The sequence below is a fragment of the Neopsephotus bourkii genome, unplaced genomic scaffold, assembly GCF_033783945.1.
Source record: "Neopsephotus bourkii isolate Nb327-2 ecotype Australia unplaced genomic scaffold, CSIRO-AGI_Nbou_v1 NB_1358, whole genome shotgun sequence".
NCBI classification, from domain to species: domain Eukaryota; kingdom Metazoa; phylum Chordata; class Aves; order Psittaciformes; family Psittacidae; genus Neopsephotus; species Neopsephotus bourkii.
In genome coordinates, this window is record NW_026901837.1 from 1,987,669 (window position 1) to 2,012,572 (window position 24,904).

Sequence of the window (24,904 nt, forward strand, 5' to 3'; positions counted from 1 at the left end):
TCACTATATTTCTATATTTAGAAATAAATATTTCTAAATTTATTTCTATATTTCTAAAACTCAGCATATTCCTTTTTCCAAATAAGACTTTTGATCAGTGTTTACTGGAGCTAAACAGGAGGATTATTTGGTGTCTTTGAGTTTGTTTGCAAATGAAGGCAAAATAGCTTGGTTAGATTCCTGCTTATATTTAGAATGTCTATGCAGATCTACATTGAAAAATATTTCAGCTGTTGCATAAACTATATGAAGTAGATAGCTGTGGCCCTGATTTTATGACTATTTCTAAAGAGTATCTTTAAAACTGCTTAATTAATAAAACAATGTGGCCAGTGTTCTCACTATGAATGAATAAACAAGTTCCTGAATTGATTCATTCTGTTCTGTTTGAATAAACAATAATTCAATTTGAAGACCAAATCACAAATAAATATATATTTTGCAGTCATACAGCTTTAATGGTGACAAAATACTAATATGAATTGAGGCGTCCTACCTGTGATATGGCAAACCCAAATGACCCTGGTTAAGTTAATGGAAAAATAGACTCTAAGCTGATATGTTTCCATGCAGTTAAGATGAAAAGCATTTATTCCTCTAGGGAACAATTTCAAATTTAGATTGGCTTCTGCTGATCATAAAATGAGTGAATGAAGAGTTCTTAATCCTTCAGTACATACATACATTTCCTGTGCACTAGAAATAGTGATCACAAAAAATCTAGACTTTAAAATTCCATGTGGGATACTTAGGTCTAAACAGGTTTTTTTTTCCCTAAGTCACATCTATGTGCTCTAATGCTGTCTCTCCTCTTATATTCAGGTGTTGATTAGTCATATTTTCAGACCTATAACCAGGTACCTGTCTAAAGGTTTCTCAGGATTCTCCATCTAGATAAGAGTTCTCACACCTACTTGCTACCTGAACACAGCCACTGCCTTTCACACAAAGATTCTAGTCCTATGACATGAATATTAAATGAAGGAAACTGGGTGGAGTACTTCTAACACCCAGGTGTGGCCATGGAAGCCCATTTTGATTCTGTGTCAAATCACTGGATTAAATGAATTTATTCTATCACTGCCTTTGCCATATTCCTGAGACAGCAGATATGCAGATCCCTAATTCCTCCTGCTCTTTCAACTCATCTTTCAAGAGGATAGCTCATCAGGGTCTAAGATGTTTTCAGTTCATTTCTCCCTTGCTCAGAGAAATGTTGGCAAGACATCCAGCCCAGGTCCTCATACTGCTTCTCTTTACAGTGCTTTATTTTCTCAAATAACAAAACCTAAAGACTATTTGGGATCCCACGGTGTTGCAAAATCACCTCCCACAGTGATGTTTAAACAGTAGAAACAAAGCATTTTATGCTGCCATTTGATAAACTTCCAATACCAAGTAAGTGAGAAAGCAGGTGAACCACTTTCCAAAGTAACAGACAACAAAATTACCAGTTTGTGGATAGGTGATAGGAGCCTGCCCTGAGAAGAGCAAGTCTTTGCCTTAAAGTTCACCACAGTTTTTAATAGATAAGGCCTTCCAGTGGTTAACTGATCTTCTCCCAAAACCTGAGACCAGAAGAACAGAAGGCATCCCTCTCCAACCTGGAACCAGAAAGCTAAACAAAACCTTGTAGCCAAAATCCTATGAAGTGAGTCACAAAGGGGCTGATAATATTTGCTGGTGTAGGTTTTCTCAAAGGAGAAAAAAAATCCCAAATGTTTCAGGAGAGCACTAAGCTGCCTTGTTTCAAGACTGCAGGAGAAAAAGGAAGGGTGATACTTTCTCTTCGTTTCATTTTGTTTTCTTTTAAAATCTGGATAGGTCCTCAGCTGTTTGAAATAGGTTATGGCTTGCTGGCTTACTATCTGAAAAAAAAAACCACCCTAAAACAACAGGGAAAAAATCCTATTCAGTGCTGTGATGGACATCAGGATTCTTGCCAGAATTTCTATCTGCTTAACTGCACTTACCGTCAACTTTTGTAAAAAATAATGCACTTTGAGCTGTTGGTTTTTTTTTGTTTTTTTTTTGTTGTTATTTTTTCTCTTTTTCTTCAGTATAACTGTTGTGTTCTTTACCTGATAAATTACTGTTACTTCTGTGGGAAATACAGCAAGGCTCACTCAAGTTGAGTTGGAGGTCTCACTGATAGCGCATGTTCCATGCAGACCCCTACCAGTGCACAATGCTCTCAGTCACCCTCTTCCCCCAAGTATAAGTTCTTTCCCTAAAATAATGGTTGCACTTTCTATCCTCCTCCCAGTCTTGACAGCCTGAATCATTTTCCTTTCCTTTTTATTTTTTTTTCTACCAGTAATTCCCCCTCTTACAGATAGACAGATTCAAAATCCCCTGATAATCCTCACAAAAAGGTGGCATTTGCTTACTCCCTTTTTGATTAGTCATACTTGTGCTCACTCTGGTAGGGATACTTTCTAATCACGTTGCTCCCCATTGTCTTTCCTGCAGAGTAGCTTCCCATTTTTGAATTTTAAAGCATAAATTTTAACCTCTTTAAATAGCCAGGTCTGCCTATGAGAGTCACTTGCATGTTACATGCTTTTAGTGCCCTAATTCATGCAAAATCTGGATAAATACATTTCTTCAGTTTAGATCAATGAAAATTATGCAATAGAGATTTTTATAAGCTAGAGTATATATAGGAATTTTGTTTACATTTATATATACAGATGTAAACAGATTTGTATGTACGGATGTATATTAAATGCATGTATGAATTGAAGGAATTTTGGGGGATGTTAATCCAGAAGCTATCCTGATGTATTTATATGAGTTGAAGAGAAAGGTATATAGAGAGGACGGAAAAAGATCAAACATGATGGAGGATGAATCGCAACATTTCTTTGACAACACTCAGAATAGCTATATTATTAATTTTCTGTATGGCTTCTAATAATGGATTTCAGTAGGATGTTATTGTGCTGGCCAACACAGTAATTTCTTATTGTGGTTTAAATGTCTAGGAAAACGTAAGAACATTATAATAGTTTATCTAAGTTGTGGGGTTTTTTCCTTTTATTCTGCCTATGCAATTTGTTCCTGTTCTTGGGCTGCAACCATGCTATGATCTGGGCAAAAAAAGTGATGCTAATGCAAGAAGAACACTGAAGTAATCAAATTTTCAAACCAAACCAGTTGAGTAGGGTGGAGAGATGTGGGAAGGGAAAAAGAATGCCTCATTTTGTTCTGGCTATGCCAGCATTTCTTATATGGTCGACAAAGGACTTAGACACTTAGCAAATATTTCATTTGCTCTGTCCTTTAAACTTTTAGATATTTTACGGGATGCTCTGAGTCATATTATATTTTGCAAGAGTTTGAGATGATTAATACTGAAATATTCTTTCAGAATTATTTAATTGATAAATATGCATTTCATAATTAAAACCACAACAACACAACCAACAAGAAGCAAACAGAATTCAAATAGCACTTCCATTTACATCATGGAAGCCAGAAAATACAGAACTGGGACAGAATTTAAATGCTGACCATTTAAGTCACAGTGATGACTCCCACAAACACTAGCACTCTGAGAAGCCACTGTATCTTAAATGACTTGTCCACAGTATTTGGTGAGTAGTATCATAAACCAGTAACCTGAAATGGTATGGTAAAATGTTAAAACCCACAAAATACTGGGGGAATAAATTAAAGATAGCTTCTATTGAAGCACTCTCCATTGAGAGCGTATTTAGGAGCATGGTCTACAGAGGCATAATGGCAGTGTTGACTACTCTAAGTATATTTGACAGAAAGGGATGCTCAGAATCAGGAAACAAAGCAAAGCTGGTCACAGCATGTGCTGACGGTCTTTGTGTAACACCACCTGCTAGCAAGAACCCACATATATGCCAGCACTTTATAAAGAATAGTACTAAATAACAGCAGAGGTCTGAACTATGGTTTTGTTAATTCTTTCAGTTTAATAACTTATTCTGCTGTCTTTTAATATAAATATTTCTCAATATTGACACTAAAAACTATAGACATAGCACAGCCCCTGTACAAGCAATATACTTTTAATAGTGCATGGTTACTATTGTACCTGTAGGAGTGCTGAATCAGGACACTGGGATAGTCATCTATAGTTGTAAGTCACCGTTGGCGATGCTTCTCTGTCTGACAGAACTTAGATATCATGTCTGCTTTATATAAAACAAATAAAGATAAATGTGATATGAATTTGTTACATCAGGCATTTTTGCTTTTGGGCTGTGGTAATTTCACATTCATTGCTTTGTCTGTATCTGTTCCTTGTCAAGGCCTTGAGAGGAGGAGGAAGAGGGGACAAGAGGGATACCACAGAGAAAAGGCCAAAAACATGGCACCAAAACAAGTAAAAAAACAAACAAAGCAAGCCAGAACACTAAAGCAAGAAGACCTACTTGATATAGATTAAATTTATAGCAGATAGGAAGGAAAGCAAACCCAAAAATGTATGCAGGAGAGTTCAGAAGACAGAATAAGCTGTTCCTGTCATTCAAGTGCTTTCAGTTACCAGATTGAAATTTATGGTATCTGGTAATGTTATGGATTTTTTAGGATTCTGCTCCAAGTATGGTTTATTTTATGTCTTTGGTTGAAAAATTACAATTCTTTGGTAATTTCAATTCTGAATGGCAGAAGAGTAAGCCATTCATAATAGAATTTGCTTTCTAACATGATTGAACTGTCAGAAGCACAACAGAATTAAGAATTCCTGAGTTAGTATCTATAATTTTATGTGCCTTTGGTTAAGCATCGTTCTGCTCAGATTTCCCAGGACACAGCAAGCATTCATAGCATTGTAGCAGAGATATTCTGGATATAAAACTATGGTTCTTTCACAGAAATAAAATGCCACATGCCCTCAATTCAACTGTATTTGTTACTAATGAAGACAGAAGAGTCCAGCAGCTATTTATCCATGCACTGTCATACTTACTGTGTAGGCAGTGACCAAAATTCTGAGAAGTCCAAATATTAAAAAACTTAGACATCAGGTCCACTATAAAACTATCTGATTATTATGATTTGGCTTGGTAACACAGCTCACTAAAGACCTCCTCATCCTTTTATCGTCCAAAAAGTCTGGACATTTATGGCTAATTACAGCACAAGAGAGGTTCTCAGCTGTCCGCAACAGAACCTGAGTGTTGCTCAATAAAATTACCTCTCTGTTTAATAAAATACCATTCTGCTGACTAGACTGATGGCATCATTGCAATTTCCTTGTCAGTCCACTCTTTTTCCATATTCCCAGCTCATTAGTTCTCTTATCCCCATTTGAACCACAAATTCGTTTCAATATTAACTTTAAAAGGGTTTCATTTTGCATTTTCAACCTTTCTGAAGACACCAACTCTCTGATATCCTAAAAATAACAACTAGGTTACGGCAGTTTCAGGGAGACCTTGAAAGCATCTTTCTCTTGCATTTCTGCTGCTTTTCAGTAAGGAGTTTAGCATAAGAACATTTAAGCTGTGCTTGACTGCAGGTGTACAGGACTAAACCTGATAACTAACATGGGCCTTAGAGAAGTGCAGAAGACAAGAGGGAAGATGGAATGACATTACTGTTTTCATAGAAAAAACACAGCTCCTGAAATACTGGGGCAAGGGGAGTCTGTCTTGTAGTCTAACACTTTGGTATTCAAGACAGCAGTGGATGCATTGCGTCAAGAAGGTTTCCTCCACCCCTTTAGAATATAAATAAATTTGAAAGCAGAGTAGCAATACTAGTAAATTCTTAGTAGATCCTTACTCTGAAAGACATCCTTCAAGTACTCACAAAGTTTATTGAGAATATTGTTGGGATTTTTTACATTCAGTTTAAAAAAAAAAACCCTAAAATAGTAACATATATCATATAGCTTACATTTACTTACTCTTGTCTGGCAACTTAAGACATATGTCACTTGGGGAACTCTCCTTCCAAGCAGTTCAGCACACCCACCTTGATGCACGAGAATTATAAAAAGGCTATGTCCAACTTTACATTGGACTTGCATTCTGCATAGCCTTTGTGTTGAGCTCTGTTTGGAATTTTCATCTTAATTCTTGCATGCTCGACGTAATACTGTGAACAAATTTAGAGGATGCAATGAGTGAAAATGCATTTCTGTTTGAGAGGGTTAGTGATGGCTTAAAAAACAGTCATGTGAGCAGTGGTCCAGGAATCTGATAGGGCTGAGATCTTCAGGGCTGTCCCCCAAGCAATGACAAGATAAAAGGTCTATCAAACCAGCACAGTACTGCACTTCGCAGGAGTGAGGTAATGTGGATAGCCACATACTCAGTGTGGCATTGCTGACAGAAAGCAATGAACCGTTTGTGCATTGCAAAGTTTTAAGGAGGTCTGTCATTAAAGATCAAGCATGGACAGTACGTAATGAGTCTGTTAATGGTGACATGGGAGTGTGTACCATGCAGTCCAATGTTATCAGTGTCCATCCTTTATCTGCCCCGCCTTTGTGTATCATCATGCCGAACACTTAGCTACATAGCATTTCAACATTTCACTGATGTTGCTCATGCTAGTATGTAACCCTTTCTTAGGATGACACTGGGCACCTTACTGCCTTCTTCCCAAAGGGCATACTCCTCCCTTCTCTTTCCCTTGGTGAGTAAAGTCCTGTGAAGTTGCCCTTTGAATCATCAGGGGTTTGTTTCTGGCCTCCACACTAGGCTACCGTGCAGTGATCTGCATGGAGAGCTGTAGACTGTTTTGCTTTTCTTGTACCACTTCCACACTTGTGCAATGTGTTGGAATAGTTTTCGGGATCTTGGCAGTTACCTGTGCTCTCTCCTTGGGTGTGACCCTATTTCCATTCTGCCATGCTATGTGACCAGGTGGCTCAGCATATGCACAGTACACCTGTGCACCCTCAGACCTGAGGAGGTTGCGACACAAAGCTTTTACTAATAATTCATTCTTCCTGACCAGGCTTTTGCCACTTTATTCACTATGAAATGCATAATCACAACTGGGAATGTGCATATATATGCATATATGTGTAATTTATTGCTCTGTAGTTCCAGATGCAGTATAATAATGCGTTTGCAAAGGGTAGTAATGAAAAACTTTAATCTTTCTGATTTTACTCTCTTGAGAACTGAGTTACAGTCAATAAGCTGGAATGTCTCTTCACTTATCCCTTTAAAACAAGCACTCAATCTGCCATGGCTCAAGAGCTGCAAAAGCAAAGTGTGATCCACTTCAATAAAGAATTGCATAAACTACTGTTTGAGTAAGATTTAGAGACGCAAAACCCCCCCAAATCTACCATACCTACAAGCTAGCATTGTTCATACAGTTTTCAAAATCACAGTGGATAACATTGCAACAGATACGTTTTGAATTTGTTAGGGCTGCAAAAAGTATCTAAAGATTTAAACAGAATAGAAAGTTTTGTTCTACAGTAATTTCTTTTTCATACTCGAACTTAACATTGTAACTCCCTCTAAATTATACCTATAGCATGCAATTAAAAAGGTATCCTCTTTTCCTCTCCCTCTTTACACTTCCCTTCCCCCCAGGTGTTTTTTTTTTTTTATCCTTCTCATTTTACCAAGTTGATTTCTAGGGTATATTTGCTGAAAACCAGAATAATTGTCTAGGAAGAAAACAGAAATTAAAAAGTGTAGCTTTAAAAAACTATAAAAATCTAAACAAACTATGCTGGTTTAGCAACCAGAATTGAAATTAAAATAAACTTGTGATTTTAGATGGCTTATCAGTGCTAATTCTGGGTATTCCCTTTCCCCCTTCTCAAGGAGAGTTACAATCGTTTTGCTTCTGGGAATGCTGAGGGTATGCTTTTTCTTTGACATATAAGACTTAATTTTTATCAGATAAATTCCTGACTCTTGGATATGAAAAAGAAAATCACTTTCCAAGCATGAAAGAAATACAGGCAGTTTGTGAGGGTTTTTTTCTAAGCAGCTGCCCAGCTATGCAGAAGCTCACCGTGCTTGTTGCTGGCTCCCGTTCAGAGCCTTGTGCACAGCTGGGAAACTGAATAGACTTGTCAGGTTCATCATGTGGCTGGCTGTGAAAGCCCAAGTTGCAGCAGAGACAAAAGATGGAATCACCTGAAGATTAAAAGAGTAGGTAGGTAGAGGAGAACCATACAGAGTAGGAGAGATTTGTCTTGCCACCCCCACCTTCCTACCAGGTTCCAAGAAGCTGTGAGAGGGAAGCGGTAGAGTAGGAATGGGAGGGAAGACACATGCCTGCCTTCCATGTACAGAAAGCACTTGCTGTCTACCAGGTTTTAATGTTAGACAACCATCTCTCTCCTACATTCTCAAGCCCTGACAAATAATGGGGTAAGCTTATGCAAAGTGGTCCCCAAGAGTTGTTAATGGAGTATTTTTACCATATTTTATTTAGAAAGGATCTGAAGTAGTCTAAGCCCAGCACTAGAACTGATGTAGTACTAACTTCTTATTCAGAAATTTTAAGTGCAGACTCAATAAACCTGTGTGTTTCCTGACATTTCCTGGAAATGCTGGTATTTCTGAACAGTACAGCGTCATCCAGTTTGATCCAATTCCCTGCTGCGTTATTGATAATCAACAAAATAGATTTTTAGAGTTGACCTGAATATTTTTTTAAGAATACCAGGTAGGAATTTGAACTTTTACCTAGTTATCCACTAGTAATAGTAATGATGTTTAACTGCTGTTGTAGTTAGATCTCTTTAGCAGCTAGCATTTAGTAGTTTGGTTGCAGTGTAGGATAATGCAACATGTCTGTAATAGGGTATCTGTAATAAAAGGAAAACATACATCTCCCTTTTTCCTCAGAAGTAATAATGTATCTGTTTTCTGGACAGACACATATTGTTTATTTTAATGTTTTGTATACTAATGACTTCTGTTCAGAGCCTAAAATAAACACAGCTAAGAATATAAATGCATTTCATTAAAGCATTTTCTTTTAGAGGTTTCTCTTGCTTAATGGTGAATATTTAGACGATACTGATGTAATCGTGGGATTAAGAGCAAAGAGTTTGCAGGAGTATTCCACTTGATTTAATTTTTGCCCACTGCACTGCAGGGAACCAGTGGGTCTTGAGTCATGCCTATCTTCTCTGTACTGGTTTTATAAAGTCAATTCTAATTAACAATATGGCAATTCTCTGTAATAATTATTATAATAATTAGTTTGAGGGAATTCTGGGAGCCTTAGGTGAACACTGTTATTTAGAATAAATGCTAAATTATAGCATTGTAATTCAAATGTGAAATGAGATGTCCAGCCATTTTTATAAAGTCAGGATATGGTATTTTGGTAATAATAGTTCCTTGTACTTAATACTCTTCCGCTGTACGTGATGACAGATCTGTACATCAGAGAAGTTATCAAGGGGTGTAAACACTTTATATATTTTACAAAAGGGCTGTTTGAAGCACACAGACTGTCATGTCCAAATTTTCCAAAGCAAGTGCTGTGTTGGGTGCTTTCATATTGGGGGGTTGACTTGAAACACATTTCAGTTGAAAGATTCTGCTTGTTTAAAGGTACCGAATGATACCCTGGCATAATGTGTAGTAGAAGTTGCATTTTACTTAGTCAGAACTTCCGTGGAGAAGAGAGATTCTATTAATTTCATATTTAAATACACTTTGATTAAATATTGTCATTTTTCATCCTACTAAATGGTTTTCACAGTCATAAACATACAGTAGTTTTTTCCTGTTTCAGGACCATCACATTAGCTTCCCTAAACAAGCATGTCAAACATACAGTTCCCTTTGTTCTTTATGAAATTGGCTTTGGTCAGGTTAGCAGTCCAGTTTGCAGCTTGTTTACCATCTTTATTCTTTTACAGTTTTACAGTCTCACAGTAATACCACAGCACTCAGAATGGCTTTCTGCCTGTTGCCCTGTATGCCTGTGCCTGACCTGGGGGAAAGTCTACTGTGCCTGACATGGGGAAAGTCCTTGCATTGCTAGCAACAGGCCTTTAGTTTTCCATTTATAGTTCCAGACTATCTGCTTTACCCAGTGAAAAGAACCTTGGTTTTTTAAATTTCAATGACAGAACAGGTTACTTTTATGTATCTAGAGCTAGAGACACTGAAGGACTAAAACACGTACGTGCTTTAGTTAGTTAAACTAACTCCTAGGCATATTTTCCCTAGCCTGAATCAGAATTGGAAATAAGAACCTAGGTTTCCTATCTAGTGAAAGCAGAGAGTGAGACAATCTGTATCCTCCATCTGCTGAGTATTTAGAACTAGCTAACAAGAAAGACTGGGCACAGGAGCATATTAGAAATCCTGCCTTGCTCTTGAGCTACATGCAGAATCATGTACAGATGCCCAAGCTAGCCTGGGAGGAACCAGCTCAGTTAGACAGCACACAGCAGCCACATCAGTGCCGGGTTTGGCAAAGGCTAATATTATATATGGCTCCTTAGGATTATTTCCTCTTTGTCCCACAATCATTTAATGTAGAAATGTATAAACAGTCTTGAGGAGACAGAGTAGAGTATCTGGAATGAGATCCAAGGGTTACAATTACTCTGACATTTTTAATAGTTTCCACAGTCTGATTTCAAAGGTATTTTCAGTGTGCATAATTTCTCTTCTGAGAATATATATCAGTTTTACTGTATCTAAGTGCTTAGCAAAGAAATAAATTCAGATTGCTATTTAAAATACGTTTTCTTAGATGAGAATGATGCAGAATGGAAAACATAGTGAGTTATCACTTGTCCATTTTTAGCTGACCTATCAGCAGGTTTTGTTTGACAGTAGGCTCAGTAGTGTTAGCGAAAATACCAGTCTTTGTCATAGCATCTGACTTTGGGTTGCTCTGCAATTTACTGATGCTTTTATGAAATTCTTGCATGTGCTCTGAAATGCCGTGAGACTTTTGCAAATGTCATAAACTGTTAAGACTGCGGAGCTCCTATGACAGCAATAATTTTGCATGAAAGCAAGGGGAAGAGATCAGGATTGATGGTGCCTAAGAAAGCTGATTTCCAGAGATTTATGGCTTAGTCTGTTGTACAGACACTCCTAGATTTGCAGCAAAAGAAGCCTATCTCCTATCCCCAGTAATTATACAGAAATACGCAATCTAAAAAGAATTGGGAGGTGTTGCACCGAGTTACAGATCTAAATTAGACAACTCATGTTAAATCTGTACTTACCAATATACACCATTTAGTTTGCAACAGAACACTATGCTGTCACAAAACAGAAGAGACCTAGTAAATGCAAAACCACTTGTGTACCGTGTTCTTTATAATTTTGAATTGCATTCAGAATTTAAAAAAGGAAAGAGGTTACATATATTAGTTGTGGCTTGTGGTTAGGGACTCTTACTAAAAGAGTTCTAAGTCTCTCTCTTCCCCTCCAAAATGCTTTTGCCATTTATCCTCTACTGCTCAACAGAAAAAGTACTTTCAAGTTCCTGTCTCTCAGAACAAAACACAGATAACGTTTACTTTTACTCTTTACTTCAGAAGAGATGGTCTCTTGCTGAATCTTTACACTGAGTAGATTATCTAATAATACGCTCTGACCCAGCAGCAAGACTCAAAATCCTGAGAGCAAAGATGTGAAGCTAGTTAATGTCAAACTTTCTCACTTTGAGACATTGAAACACAAAGAGTTACAAGTACAGTAATTTATGTTAATGCTATTTTTTGCATATAATTTTATTTCTGGAAGTCATCCAAGTTCAGGAGAGTTTAAATATTCTCTCATTTCTTCAGTGTTGAATAATCCCTGCTCCTACTTTTGATGCTGCTTCTTTTCTGCTTCTTTCAGGTCCCATTTTAGTATAATTTTACCATAAATCACCAGAAAAATAGAGATTTAATAAAGCAAATCAGGAAGGTGAAAAACCAAGGATGCCTGTATAAATCAATCTCTTACTGAAAAAGGCACAAGTAATTTTTTTCCTTTAGCCATCTTAAATGGGGAACAGAAGAGAGTAACAAGTTTGTGAGAACCAACGTGTGTGGTACATTTTTTCCTACTGTTGCATATCTACATTCTAGTATTGCATGTTAATTAATGCATGTAAGGCATTTGCCCAACATTAAGTTCACAGTTCTTTGCAACAGGTTCTCCGCTTCTGTAGAGGTGTTTACTGAAGGACTTGCTGCCACCCATCTGCAGCTTTCTCCTATCCTCTAATTGAGCCCATTTCATAGTTATAATTTGTCTGCCAAATGACTTATCAGTTGGAAAGGCTCAAGTCAGATACTACTTCCTTTTTTGCTTGTTTTTAACCGAGTGCTGGCAGGAGAAAGAAGGGGTTAAAGCGTGGGAGGATTGCTAAGAAAAAGGGTTTGGTTAATGACACATAGGACTGCATCTCACACACCATAGTTTGTTTATCCTTCTGTAAACAGCAAAAAGAATTATCATCATCATGGTAAGGCAAATAGCACGCTTTTTTTTCCCCCTCTTTAAAACCCACCACAAATCTCTGGGTTAATACACATTTTTTTTAAATCATAAAATCAACTGATCTCCATTAGTTTTATAAAGTGTCTCTTTAACTGACAGGTGCTACCGTTGACAGAAGGGGAGTGGGTAAAGGTTTTAGTATATGGAAATAACTAGCTCTGGGGAAGAGGAGATGGGAGCAGGCATGCCTTTTCTGACATGCCTTTTCTTTTTTATCAGCCTTGTTTCCTAAACACTCATGTAAAGATCTGTTCAAGTTTTACTTATGCTTCTTTGTCTTTCCTGAGCTTTTTCAAAAGATTTCTATTTACTTGATATTGCATGATTTGTTTCTTTCAGTTTTGCTGGATTTGGGGGTTTTCTTTTACATACAATATCTAAATCTCTGTGTTTAGCACCTAAGAAATAATATGGAATTTAATAGTTAAACCTATGCTTCTTGATCTGATTATTTCCATTAAAGTATCAGTTAAAGGTGCAGGCTCGGTATTCTTATTAGTCTACTACTAATAATTATTAGTCTACTACTGTTGCAAAATGGTCAATTTTCAGTGCATGTTTGAGCTAAAAATTTAGTTTTACAGTGAAAAAATAAACTCTAAGCAGACAGGTCCTGTCTCTTGAAGACATGAACTGTTTTGCTAAAATACCCTGATGTATTAGAATATAGAAAATACAAATAGTTTGTGGAAAAAAATATGACTATTAAGAAAACTTGTATTTGTTTCACTTCTCTCTGCTTAAAAGTCTCACATTTATAGTTCCTTGGTAACTCAGGTAAATTCCCTGAGCTAGATAACTACATTCCCTGTATACAGAGCTTAGGTAAAGCTGAAATTGTTTAAAATCCAGCTGTTGCTGTTTATCTCCTCTGCAAGCGTAGCAGTCAAAGAGCTGGAAGAGGCAGGGAGTGAATTCCGTGCTAGAGTGGACTTGTTGAAGTGTATTGCTTTCTTTGACTCAGAAGAGGACACTGTCAGCCTGGAATCTGATGTATTTAAAAGAAATGCTAAAAAAAATGTAATGTGTATATGCCAAACTGTTGGTATTCAGAAAAAGGCAGTGTGGGTTAAAATAATGTAAGTAAGTCATACTTTTCATAATAGCAACCCCTCTTTTGTGGCTTTCTGAAGGGTCAGCATAAACAAAGAAAAATTACAGTGAATTGAAGTAATTCATATGCAGTTGACTGATGGCAAGGTAACTGGTTAAGTTTAAGTTAACTTGAAATATAACTGCTTTTTTTCCCCTCAGTGAATCAACAAAACAAAAATATAGTTTCAGGTCAAATGTTTTGTTAGCTATAATTTTTTTTCCCCATGCTTTTTAAAGAAGAAAACAAGTAAAAGCAGCAAGCCTTTATTTCTGTCTACAGCTGCCCTCTTTCTCTACCAGTAGTTAGGACACTCACCTGCAGGAGAGCAGTATGGCATCTTCTCTCAGTAGGACTTGAAGTGGGTCTTGACTTCTCAGACTTTTCTTTCTTAGCTTTGATTTGTACATCCTTATGTCCAGTTTTCCTAGTATTTTTATAGTATTTTTTTACCAGCACATTGTGCCAGCAATACTCCAGATGTATTTTCAGCTTAACAAAAGCCTGGCACTGCTATTGCTGAATATTTGAGACTCAGTCGCTGCAGAATGCTACAGCCTGGAGAGTAGTAGTTTATTCATTTAAATGTTTTTGGCTAATGCACATTTTGGGATATCACGTGACTGCTAGAACTCCAAGACTTTCTGCTTCTCATGGTTGAAAGAATATGATACTGTGAGTTAAAGGTACCCAAAGTTGCTGTCATTCCAATATGAACTTAGAAGGGTTAAGGATAGAAGGGTCTCAGAGGTTTGCATGTTACCTGAACTTCAGTTATTTATGACCTTCTAGTGAATGATAAAGCTCAAACTTACTCTTCACTAAATACTGTTTGTTGCTTTTTTCCCCTCTGAATGCAAACATAAGCTAGCAAATAAATGTTTAAATTACAGATATTACCACCTATTAGTTACCACGAAGTTGCTAATGACTAGTAAAAATACTATTTTCTATAATGTGTGCTCTAAGAAGTATTTCCAGTAATGTTCCGCTGACTCAGATGAGCTAATCTAAGAAAATAACATCAATTGATCCCTTGAGACACAGCCTGAAGTCCTGATTCAACAAATCACAGTAGTTTATGCGTTCTCTCCACTGGAGACCAGGAAAGCACATGTTTAATTACATTGCTAAATTAGGGGTTTGGCTGTGGCAACTTGTATTAGCTAATGAGAAAAAAACCCAGCCAGAAACATAGGAAATATTTTAATGCTAACATAAACAGGTATGAATATAAATAAAACGAGATTTACATTTCTTGGTTAAGAAGGCGGCATTTTGCTTTCAGATTAGAACACTGCTTTAAAGATTCATGCAGTGTATTTGAAATGGCTTCCTCCACGTTGTCCAAGGAATGGATAGGCAAGTCTTTTTTTTTTTTTTCTTTAGTTGCCAATGCCTTTGATCAGGGATTTCTGAAAAATCTCATGTCTCAAGGGTAAGAGTGTTTGAGTAGAAATGTGTTGAAGAAGCCTGATCTGCAGAGCAAGGATACTTCTTGCCTTCTGGAAATCAAACATTTCAGTGCTGTACTCTGGAAGTCAAGCATTCCTGTGCTGTGCTTTGTCAGGCTGGGCCCCACTTCGAAGCCTCTTGAGAAGCTCAGTCTCTGTGCCCTCTTGCACTGGCAATACTGGCTCACCTACATTTATCTGAGTTAAAATACAAGCTCTTCAGGGCAAGTACCTGGTCTTTTATGTGTTTTGAAAGAGCTGTATATAATTAAGTTACTTTGTATGAAGAAATTACTTCAAAACAGTTTACATAGGGCAGCTATTTCAAGATCAAGCAAAAATCTTTAGCCTTGTTCCCTGAGGAAACAAGGCTTATGTGACTGTCCCTCCTCCCTTCCATCCAACACCTTTTGAACTTGGACAGTTTAAACTACATTTGAAAGGGGGAGACGTCTCAAAGATAATTAAGTTCCCATGGACTTTATGAAAATAAGCTTCTGGGAAGACAGAAATCCAGATCCACAGTCCAAGTAACTATTTTTTTTTTCCAAGGGCAATCTTGCAAACCCAAAGCTTGACTGCAAGTGTAATAATGACTGTCAGGTTGATAATGCAATCTCAGCTAAGTTAGAAGACTGACAGCTATTTTACATCCAAATATTAATATGCAGATTGACATCATAATGAAGTGAAATGTTGGTGTTTTACCAGTTTTCAGTATGAACAATATATGCATCCTCCTCACACTTGCAGTTACTATGAATTTTCAGATAAATTATTGTCACTTATTGGCTTGCTTTAAGTGTTCCTGAAAATGACATATTTTTACTATTTTTTTAACTAGCAATGTTCATTACTGTCTCCTTATACCTTCCATACAATTAGTTATTACTGGCAATACATGCGTAGAATCAAGAAATTACATAGTAATTGGGCTGCATTACTTATGATTGTTGGATCTGATAGGGAAATTCAAAGTTGGTTTTGTTATCACTAAAGCATGTTAACTGTCTGAACTGCATGAACTCAATGCAGCCCTCAGCTGCTCTTTTAAGTGAGCCTTTTGGTTCTACTGGTTGAAAGAAATCATCAAAGGGAGGGAAGAACAGACATCAAACTTTACCATTAGCAGATTTCACTATCTCTAAATAAAACCAAAACCAACCCAACAACCAAAAAGCTTAATCTCAGGGTCATGATTGTAGACTTCCGTATTTGAAAACCTGCTGGTAGAAGATCACTAAATGTGCAGACATCAGACTTCACTGGGGGTACAGTTACTTACCAGTTGTGTGAGTAACACATGTAAGAAAGGTTGGCAAAGGGTTGCCATGGATTTCTGTTTGTTTGCAGCATGATAAGCTTGCTCTACATATTCACCAGTTTAGGTCCTATGTATTTTTCATGTGTTTGGGTAACCCACACTGCTGCACTGTTTCTGGCAGTAGTAGGCTGTAGGGTCTCTTGGAGCTAAGACTGCTTCATGACTTATGTTTGGGGTGGTTTTACAGCAGAGGCCAAATATTAGTCTGTTGATGAAGCAAAAATCACTAACTTGACACTTTTTCATCCGGAGGAGGAAGCAAGCACATAAAAAGAGGCCTCATTTTCTCCAATACCCAGAGGGCCAGACACGCCGCAGGGCAGGCCGCCTGACCAGCCGCCGGCGGGTTGACCTGGTGTTTAACCCGCCTCCGCATAGGGGACTCAGAAGCGCCGAAGTGAGACTTGCGTGGTCCTTCCTGTTGAAGCTGTTCCACTTCATATAACTAATTAAGCGTTAATTAGAAGAGGAGTAGTTTAGCATTCATTAAACATTAAATACTAATTGAGCGCCCGGGGAGAGCGCCGGCACCATTAGGCCACGGAGTCATTCTCACGCCGGCTCGGCCGAGGACAGGGGACCGGCGGCGGGAGGTGGAGAGAGTCCCGTGGAACCCCTGCAGCCGGGATACCGGGGGCAGGCCGACGCGGCAGGCAGCCGCGCCTGCCGGCTCTTGGTTGCGAGGTGGAGAATGCGGGTTCCTCTGCCCACAGGGCTCTGAACCGAGCTCTCCCACATGGGCTACGCCGCCGGGCGGTGCCGGCCCCAACATGCCTACCCGGGCAGGTCCCGCCACGGGACTTGGTGCGGAGACCCACGCCTCCTCCCCTCAGGCTGTTGCTGGGCTCGGCATCTCCGCGCGGCTGGGACTGGGGGGATGCCGACCGGTTGCTGACCCGCACTCAACCCCTGCGCCCCTCTGTGCCCCAGTAGCTGGAGGCAAGCGGATGTCCTGGGGCTAGCATCCCCGCCCCGTCCCGTCCCCTCGCCCCGGCGGAGTGGAGCGCAGGCTCCGTGATGAGCGCGCTGGTTGAGGCCGGGCAGCCCTCACGGCAGCCGGGCGGAGCGGACTGCCCGCCTTTCACCCTTGGCGCTGTTCCCTCAACATCACAAGTTTGTCGGTTTTGCCCGGGGCGGTGTTTTGCCCTCAATAACGAGGAAGCCGCCGCAGCGCTGGCTGCTGGGGCACGTACGGGGCGCGGCGCCCACTCGCGCTCCACCGCCCCCTCGGAAGCCTCGCCCGTGGCCGAGGGCGCCCGCTTTCCCGCGCTTGCCGCTGCCCCTCGGCCTTCATCCTCGCTGAGGGCCTGCCCTACGCAGCCACCCCTCCTTCTGTGGCCGAGAGAGGCGGCCCAGCCCGGTAGAGCCGCTGCCTGCGGCCGGGGCGGTGGCTCAGGGCGGGCCGAGGTGCCCTGGCTGGGCGGGCCGAGGCGGAGCGCCCAGACACCTGGCGCCCAGGCAGCCGTGCGGGTAGCGGCGTGAGGGGCAACTCTGCGCACGGGTCGCCGAGCCGCATCTGGCGGTGAGTGTTGGGGCCGCTTGCGGCGCGTGTAGGTGCCGGCACTTGCACCTGCGGAGCCGGGCGGCTAAAGTTCGTCCGCGGCTCCTTCCTCCCGCTCATCCCGTTCTGGGAGGGGGGAGAACAGTCCCTCGACGGACTTCACCTTCTGGGCGGGTTCACGGGGCTGGGAGGTGAGGTTGTACTCGCTAGTGCTCCGTAGCCGTCCCCGGGGAAGGAGGCAGCGGCGGGGGTCACTGGGCCCGCCCCGTGGAGGGTAGAGGGTGGCCGCGAGGCTGCGCGGAGGGTGCGGGCTCTCCAGGTGGTGGAGACGCCTGGGCGATGTAAGGCGGTCGCGGTGTTTGCAGCAAAACCCCCCCAGGTCTAAAACGTCTGTGCTGACGAGAGGTGACCTCTCCTCTGGTGAGGTCCGGTCCCCCGAAGTAGGAAATACTCGTGGTGTTTTGAAATAGACATCTCAAAACAAGTATTCATCGTACCGGCATGTAAAAAGTGCTAATATATTAAAATGCAAATATGCATGTGTACTCGGCAATGCTGTTGCGTGTTTCCTGTTTACCATGTTAATTAGAAGTTGTAAGGGAAAACTTGCCGAGAGTAATCCAGGGCAGTATTTGACCCAGTAATGCTCATTGAATGATGGTAGTGTCTTTTATATTTCTGAGTTTTCTAGCCCAAAACGCAAGCCAAGTATTTGTTGGACTTTGTTAATGAGAAGTATATGAATAGTAATATAACTTACGCCTTTGAAACTATTCTTTGCCAGCATGAGTGTCAAAACTCACTCACCCAGTATGAAGAGGAAAGTTAAACTCACCAGTCTTGTTTTTGTAAGGAAAATTTTGACCAAGTAGTTTGTCCCAAATCTTGCAGACACCAGGTTGCTTTCCTCTATTATTCTGTGTGATGTTAACTCATTGTGCAAAAGTGTTGGATTTCAGACATTATAATGATGATACTGTAAGGCAAGATGAGCGTATTTGTATATGAATACAGGCAAAAACATATAGAAGGATTTTTGGATTGTAGTTGTTTTTGAGGGTTTTGTTTTTCTTCTTTTTTGAGAGCTAGTATTGTTCAAGAAGCTGTTCATATTCACTGTCTCCTTTGGAATCCTAGGTGGTGCTAATAAAAACAAACATATTATATAATTTTGACATTAACCAAATGTTTATTTGTTTGTTTGTTTTATAGTCCACCTCACAACTTCCGGATTCTTCCAGAGAAGAGACTAAAAAGAAGCCAGTTTTGGAAAGACTTGGAAATTTATTTGGTACAGGAAGAAGGAAACATGTCAAAAGTTCCCTAGAATACACTTCACATCGAAAAGGGGAGGGGTCAGTTTCTCCTCACAGAGTACAGCCAATATATTGTAGGCACACAAAGGAAGGACACGAAGCTCCTCAAGTACAGAAGCAAGTGGGAGACGTAAGTGCTGTTTCTGAGACAGAGGAATATCATTTTGGTGGGGAAGCAGGAACGCTGTATCGTGATACTATTTCAGAATGGAGTAGTAGGGGAGTATCTTCTGACAGCGAGTGGTCAGCAGATTGGAGCAGCAGCAGTGAAACCATTAAAAACTCTTTCTTTGAGAGTAGCCTCAATGTGGAAACCCTGGGACTGGAGAAGGAATCCACCACCGATATAAATAATTCTACAACTCCAGATTTCATAAAAAGCTTGAGAAATTTGTCTAGTGAAGACTTAGAGAAGAGTATCTTAAGCCACAAGCAGCTTGTGAACACGTGGGTGGCTGAGGAGCCTGGGCATGCGAAACCAAGGGATTTGCCATATGAGTTGGAATCTGCAGCGAGTGAGCACGCATATTCTGCTAGAGTGTTAACAGTTGATATCTATCTTAGAAAAACAGAAGAACTCCTTGATGAACCTGTGACTGTTACATCGGAAGACAATTGTAGTGACTTTGACACAATGGATAAAAAATCTGCTCATAAAAGATCTGGAAAAAGGAGAAAATCTCAGACGTCTAGTGACATTCCAAATGGAGAGAGAAACCAGACTGAGATTACTGCAAGAGAAGAATCTGGTTTTGATGATGATGTCCCTTCTGAGGTGTTCTCAGACAAGGTAATAAACTCAGAAAGAAAAACAAAGTCTCCTCAACAGACTCCTGAAAGGAATTCCTCTTCTCCAGGTAATATTCAGGATCTAAAGGTTGGATCTGCTCACAAAGGGACATCTAAAACTGAAGCTGACAAAAGCAAGCAGCAGATCACAAACACAACCACTGCAAGGAGAAGATCATACAGAAAGAATCAGTCAGATGCTGTCCCCATTTCCCCTACTGGTTTGAAGGGTCAGGTAAAAGATTATTCCTCAAAAAGACAACCTTTAGGATCACCAGAGAGTAACCCAATGACGAAAAGAACTTTGGAAAAGGGAACTATATCTGCAGCTTTTGGAGAAGATGGCTTGGAGTCTCCCAGAGTTTCTTTGGCTGCTAAGGCAGAAGACACTGCCTTGGTGTTTGAAGGCAGAAATGAGACCAAGGCACTAAAACATGGTAGTGGTTTGGATGGAAGAGCTTTCTTGCATACCGATGGGATTAAAAATGGAGACCTGTGTATGTCAGCTGAGAGACAGACAAATTCTGATTTAGACAGCTCGAAGCTGAAGAGTTTGGATGCTTCCAGAACAGTCACGACAAAGATTAGCCTGTAAGTAACATAAATTAGTTGCAATTAATAGCTGTAATTTTGCCTGTATCTGTGTTTAAGATTCTATAGGAACACTAGGTACTGTATCTGTTACCTATCTAGAATATTTTCAGTAATGAACTGACTTTTTTCCTAAATGTCTCATAATTACAAGCGCTGTAGCTCACAGGTGTTGAAAAATATTTTTCTCATGTTTTGGTTTCTTTTTTTTTAAATGGATACAGAATTTCTTTGCCAATTCCATTATATGGAATAATTTAACATATATAAAAGCTGCTTTGTCGTCATCATCAGTGCCCCATTGTTGCTGGTATTAGTTTGGCTGTCATTGACTCTAATGTAGCCTTGTTATTTGTAAACAGCTGATAATGTGGCTGAAGATTTGGTATGTGAAAATCTTTGACTAAGAAATGTGTTCGAGTTGTGCTTTGAAACAACAGAAGTTCAGCTATTATTTTATGAAGAAATGTAGGATGCAATGTAGAACTCAATCCTTCAAATGATATGATAAATCACACTCCAGAAATTTGAATAGTTATAATTGCTTTCATAAGTATGTGCAGGATGACTCATGTGAATTTTTATGCATGTGAATAATATCAGACATGTAGAATTACACATATATTAGTTTTCAGGATTTGGGTTTGCTTTCAAGGAAGTTGTCATCTGTCAAACAGAGGCAATCAGTGCTTTGCTGAGAACTGTAAAGAAGTGGATGTATTTATAGCTTTCACTGTAATCACAAGTATGAATCCAGTGATTGATTTCCTGGATTCTATGACGTTCTCTTCTACAGTGAATCATTTTATTACGTTTGTCATTACTGTTTGATTTTCATGGCTACCTACAATTCTCTATTGCTTTCCTCACTCTGGTATGTTCATTTATAGGTGTCAGAGTACAATGAATCCTGTAAGTCCCCCTCAGGTACAAGTGTTGTGTTAGTGAGATGTGAAGGTTTAACATTATGGCTTAACAAACGCATATGATTCCAATTATGCTTCCCACATCTGAGAAGCATAGGGAACAATTTAATTTGCACGACTTGTAATACTGTACATCTGATTTGTACATTCATAACTGAATTAAAAACAGTACTAAAAGTTAAATTGTGGTATTGTTGTACGTGGTGATGCTTTGCCATCTGGCAAACTTAAACTCTAAGATTTTGTATCTTAACAACTTCAAAGGAAAGGTAGCTCTCACATTTTTCTCTTTGTGTCACTGTCATTAGTGATGATGAAGTTAATAAATGCTTGCCTAGCTGGATTTCTTTTTTCTAGGTATCTCCTTGGCTTGCTGTACAGTGAATTATATTCTGCTGTACTCATATAGTAAAACTGTCAGAAAAGTTACTTGCCTTTTATTTTAATAAATAAAGAGCTTGTTCTACTTCACCTGATTCTGTGGGGCGTGCAGCACTTTGCATCTTGGCCTTATCTGCTGCTTTTGGAACTTTAGCCCTGGGTGGGGATTGCTGTGTTGCATGCATGTGGTAGCTGTCGTTGCACAGTACTAGTTTCTTTAGGCAGACAAATTGGTACGGTCAGACTGCTTGGTATAATTCGTAGTCATTCATCAGAACATATGAACTATAAACCTGGATGTGGATTAAGCTGCTGTAAAATTGGGAAAGGAAAAGATGCTGCCATTCCTAGAAGGTGTGTTTTTGTTCTTGTTGTTGCTTTGAACTACAGAACAGATAACTTTTCGATTTTAAAAGGTTAGAAAATTATTATTGTTAGATACTTAAGATGAATCCCTTTCATGTTGAAAAAAATTTACTTTCAGGCATGTTTGCCTCCTGTAAGGTGGATTTCATATAATCAAAGTAGTTTTCACATGAAAATGCAGAATGTCTCTTACTAATGACATTGTGCTAATTCTGGGAATCAAGTTTCTTTAGAAACAATTTTAAAATAAGTCTGTTCTGCTGGTTCCCTGTAAGTAATGATAACATTTTCTCCTTTTATGTTTGTATACTGGGCAACTTGGAAGTCACAGGACACTTTGCTTCTAGCTCTTGAAAGGGAAATCTATCAGGTTTGAGATTAAACTGAGGCTGATGGTACATCTTAATCAGCAAATAAAACCTCAGGCAGTAGTTACTTTGATGTGCTTAGCGGAAAACTTGGCTTCAGTTGTCATATTTGATGTGCAGACATGGTTTTGTAGTTTATGCCCACTTGCTGAATTATTCTATTCTGTTTAATACGCTGTTTTTCTTTTCTCACCTCAGTCTGATGTTTTGGCATCAGTTGCATGCTTGACGTGGTCGTTTGGACAGTATGCTTCAACTGTGTGACTCACCTTCCGTTTATGACTGTGTGGGAGAGGTTTAAGTGCTTGCTTCCACAGGTTAGCTGCAAGGTGTAGCTGAAGAAAAGGGCATTAGTTTTTCTCTTGTGTCTGCTTGTTCCTGGCATTGCAGATCAGCATGAGGTGGTAGGCATCAGCCACTCTGGGCTGTTTGTAAGAAACTGTTTGCACTGTTACGTGAATCCCTCTTCCAGTGCTTTTCCCTCAAATTAGAGTGGAGGCTTAAAAGGACTCTCAAATAATATCTCCTTCTTTTAAGCAAATTTAGAAACTCAGTTCTTGCAATAAGACACATCTTTTGGCTGTATTTAAAATCGGTATTTCATAATGTGAAAAAAGGTGTAATGGAAAGATCAGTTAGAGGAGGCCTGCTGTAGTGAGTGAAGCTCCAGGGCTAAGCTTTCTGTTTCTCTGTGTTTTGCTGCTGCTGCTGTGCAGAAATACTGCAGAATTTAAAGTGCAAAGTGCTGAAGTGGCTGGTTTTGCCTGAATTTGCAAAGCTTGAAACTGTACCTTTGAGGTGTTAGCTGTTCATTTAAAACAGGTTTTAGGTGTGGCTGATAACTATCAGTGTTAACCATTAAACTTACTTGTGTCAAGGCATGAGAGACAGACTGTTAGGAAAATATGTGTTGTTAGGTTGAAATGCATGTAGTAGTGCAAGTGATGGGCTGACAAAGGGATGGTATGGAGATGAGTCTGTTAAGATAATTAGGCCATTAGTGATACCTCTTGAAAATATAGGTAGAAGGAAAGGATTGAAGGGTCCTGGTGAAATGTTCAGCATGTGTCAGTAGTGCAGCTTTGTAGCAGATGAACCCTAATCCTGTACTGGGCTACATTGGCAGGACTGTAGCTGGGAGGTCAAAGGAGAAGATATTTGGTGCTCATGAGGCTGCATGTGTGGCATTATTATTGAGTTGCACCCCTTCCTCCTCTTCTGGTCCAGAATAAGTGTTCCCAGGTTGCAATGAGTCCAGTGGTGAGCCATTAAGAAGGTGATGGCACTGGAGCATAGTGTGTATGAGGAGAAGCTGAAGCAGCTTGATTTAACTGTGAGGATGTGTATATCTCAATCATCTCTGGCTACTTACAGAGGGCTTATAGAGAAGGGAGAGCCAGATTAATCACTGAAGTGTGCAGTGAAGGGACAATGGCCATGGATGCAAATTTCAACAGTAAAGTTTCAATGGGATATAAGGTAAAAATAATACACAGTGACAGTGGCTGACCTGCTGCAATGTTTCCCTAGTGAAGTTTGTGAAATCTCAACCCTTCAAAATACTTGGAACTTGGTCAGACAAAGCCTTCATCAGCTTGATCTAACTTTGAAGCTGTCTCTATTTTGAGCAGGAAATTAGACTAGCTGACCTTTAAAGGTCCCTTGCAACTTGTATTCATTTTTCCAAAAAGAAGAATCATAGAGTAATTTAACTTCGAAAAGTTTAGGAAAAACGGCTGCACTGCAAATGAAAAGTAGTGTCTAAATATATTTAATTTTATGCTGTGATAGTTCCCCATCTGCCTTCCCCCTTTCAGTAATATTTTTTCTCTTTCTATGTTTTATTAGCATGTTTATTAGTATGTTTTATTAGCCGCTATGTGAAACATGGCCAGTCATTTTTAATGTTAATATTTTCTTTTTTATTGGTCACATGTTCTTCCAAAGAGCCTTCTGGTTCTGAACTGACATGAGCAGACTGCTAGTTAGTGTCAGCACTCTTGGGAATTCTTCTCTGAAAAGAGCTTTTTAACAGTTGTTTTCTGTGTAGATTCTTAGGCAGCTGATTTTGGGTTCCTTCTGTTACTTCAGTAAGTTTGTTCCTCATGCTTTTACCAAGAAACTAGCGCAATAGAGAGTCTTGCTTTAATGGGGTTTATTTTCTTACTTGGGATGGATCTCTTGAGGAAGGGGAAACAGGAGTGATCTCAGGTTTTGGGTTGCTGATGTTAACTCACTTGTACCTCATGCATCTTTCTTGGGCTAAAGAGCTGCCTGAGAGTGAGCTCAGTGAGCACAGTTCCTATAGGTAAAAAAGAAGAAAGCACTTAAATACCAGAATTGTCCATTGAT

The 24,904-nt window shown here is 39.6% G+C and overlaps 1 protein-coding gene across 1 annotated transcript in view; it reads left to right on the plus strand.

Annotated features, from left to right (window-relative positions):
• Positions 1-24,904, plus strand: part of CRYBG1 (crystallin beta-gamma domain containing 1) — a 99,503-nt gene that overhangs the window by 35,377 nt on the left and 39,222 nt on the right. Inside the window, exon 3 of the mRNA XM_061366755.1 lies at positions 19,028-20,511. Coding sequence (XP_061222739.1) covers positions 19,028-20,511 — 1,484 coding nt within the window. The remainder of the gene's footprint in view (positions 1-19,027; positions 20,512-24,904) is intronic.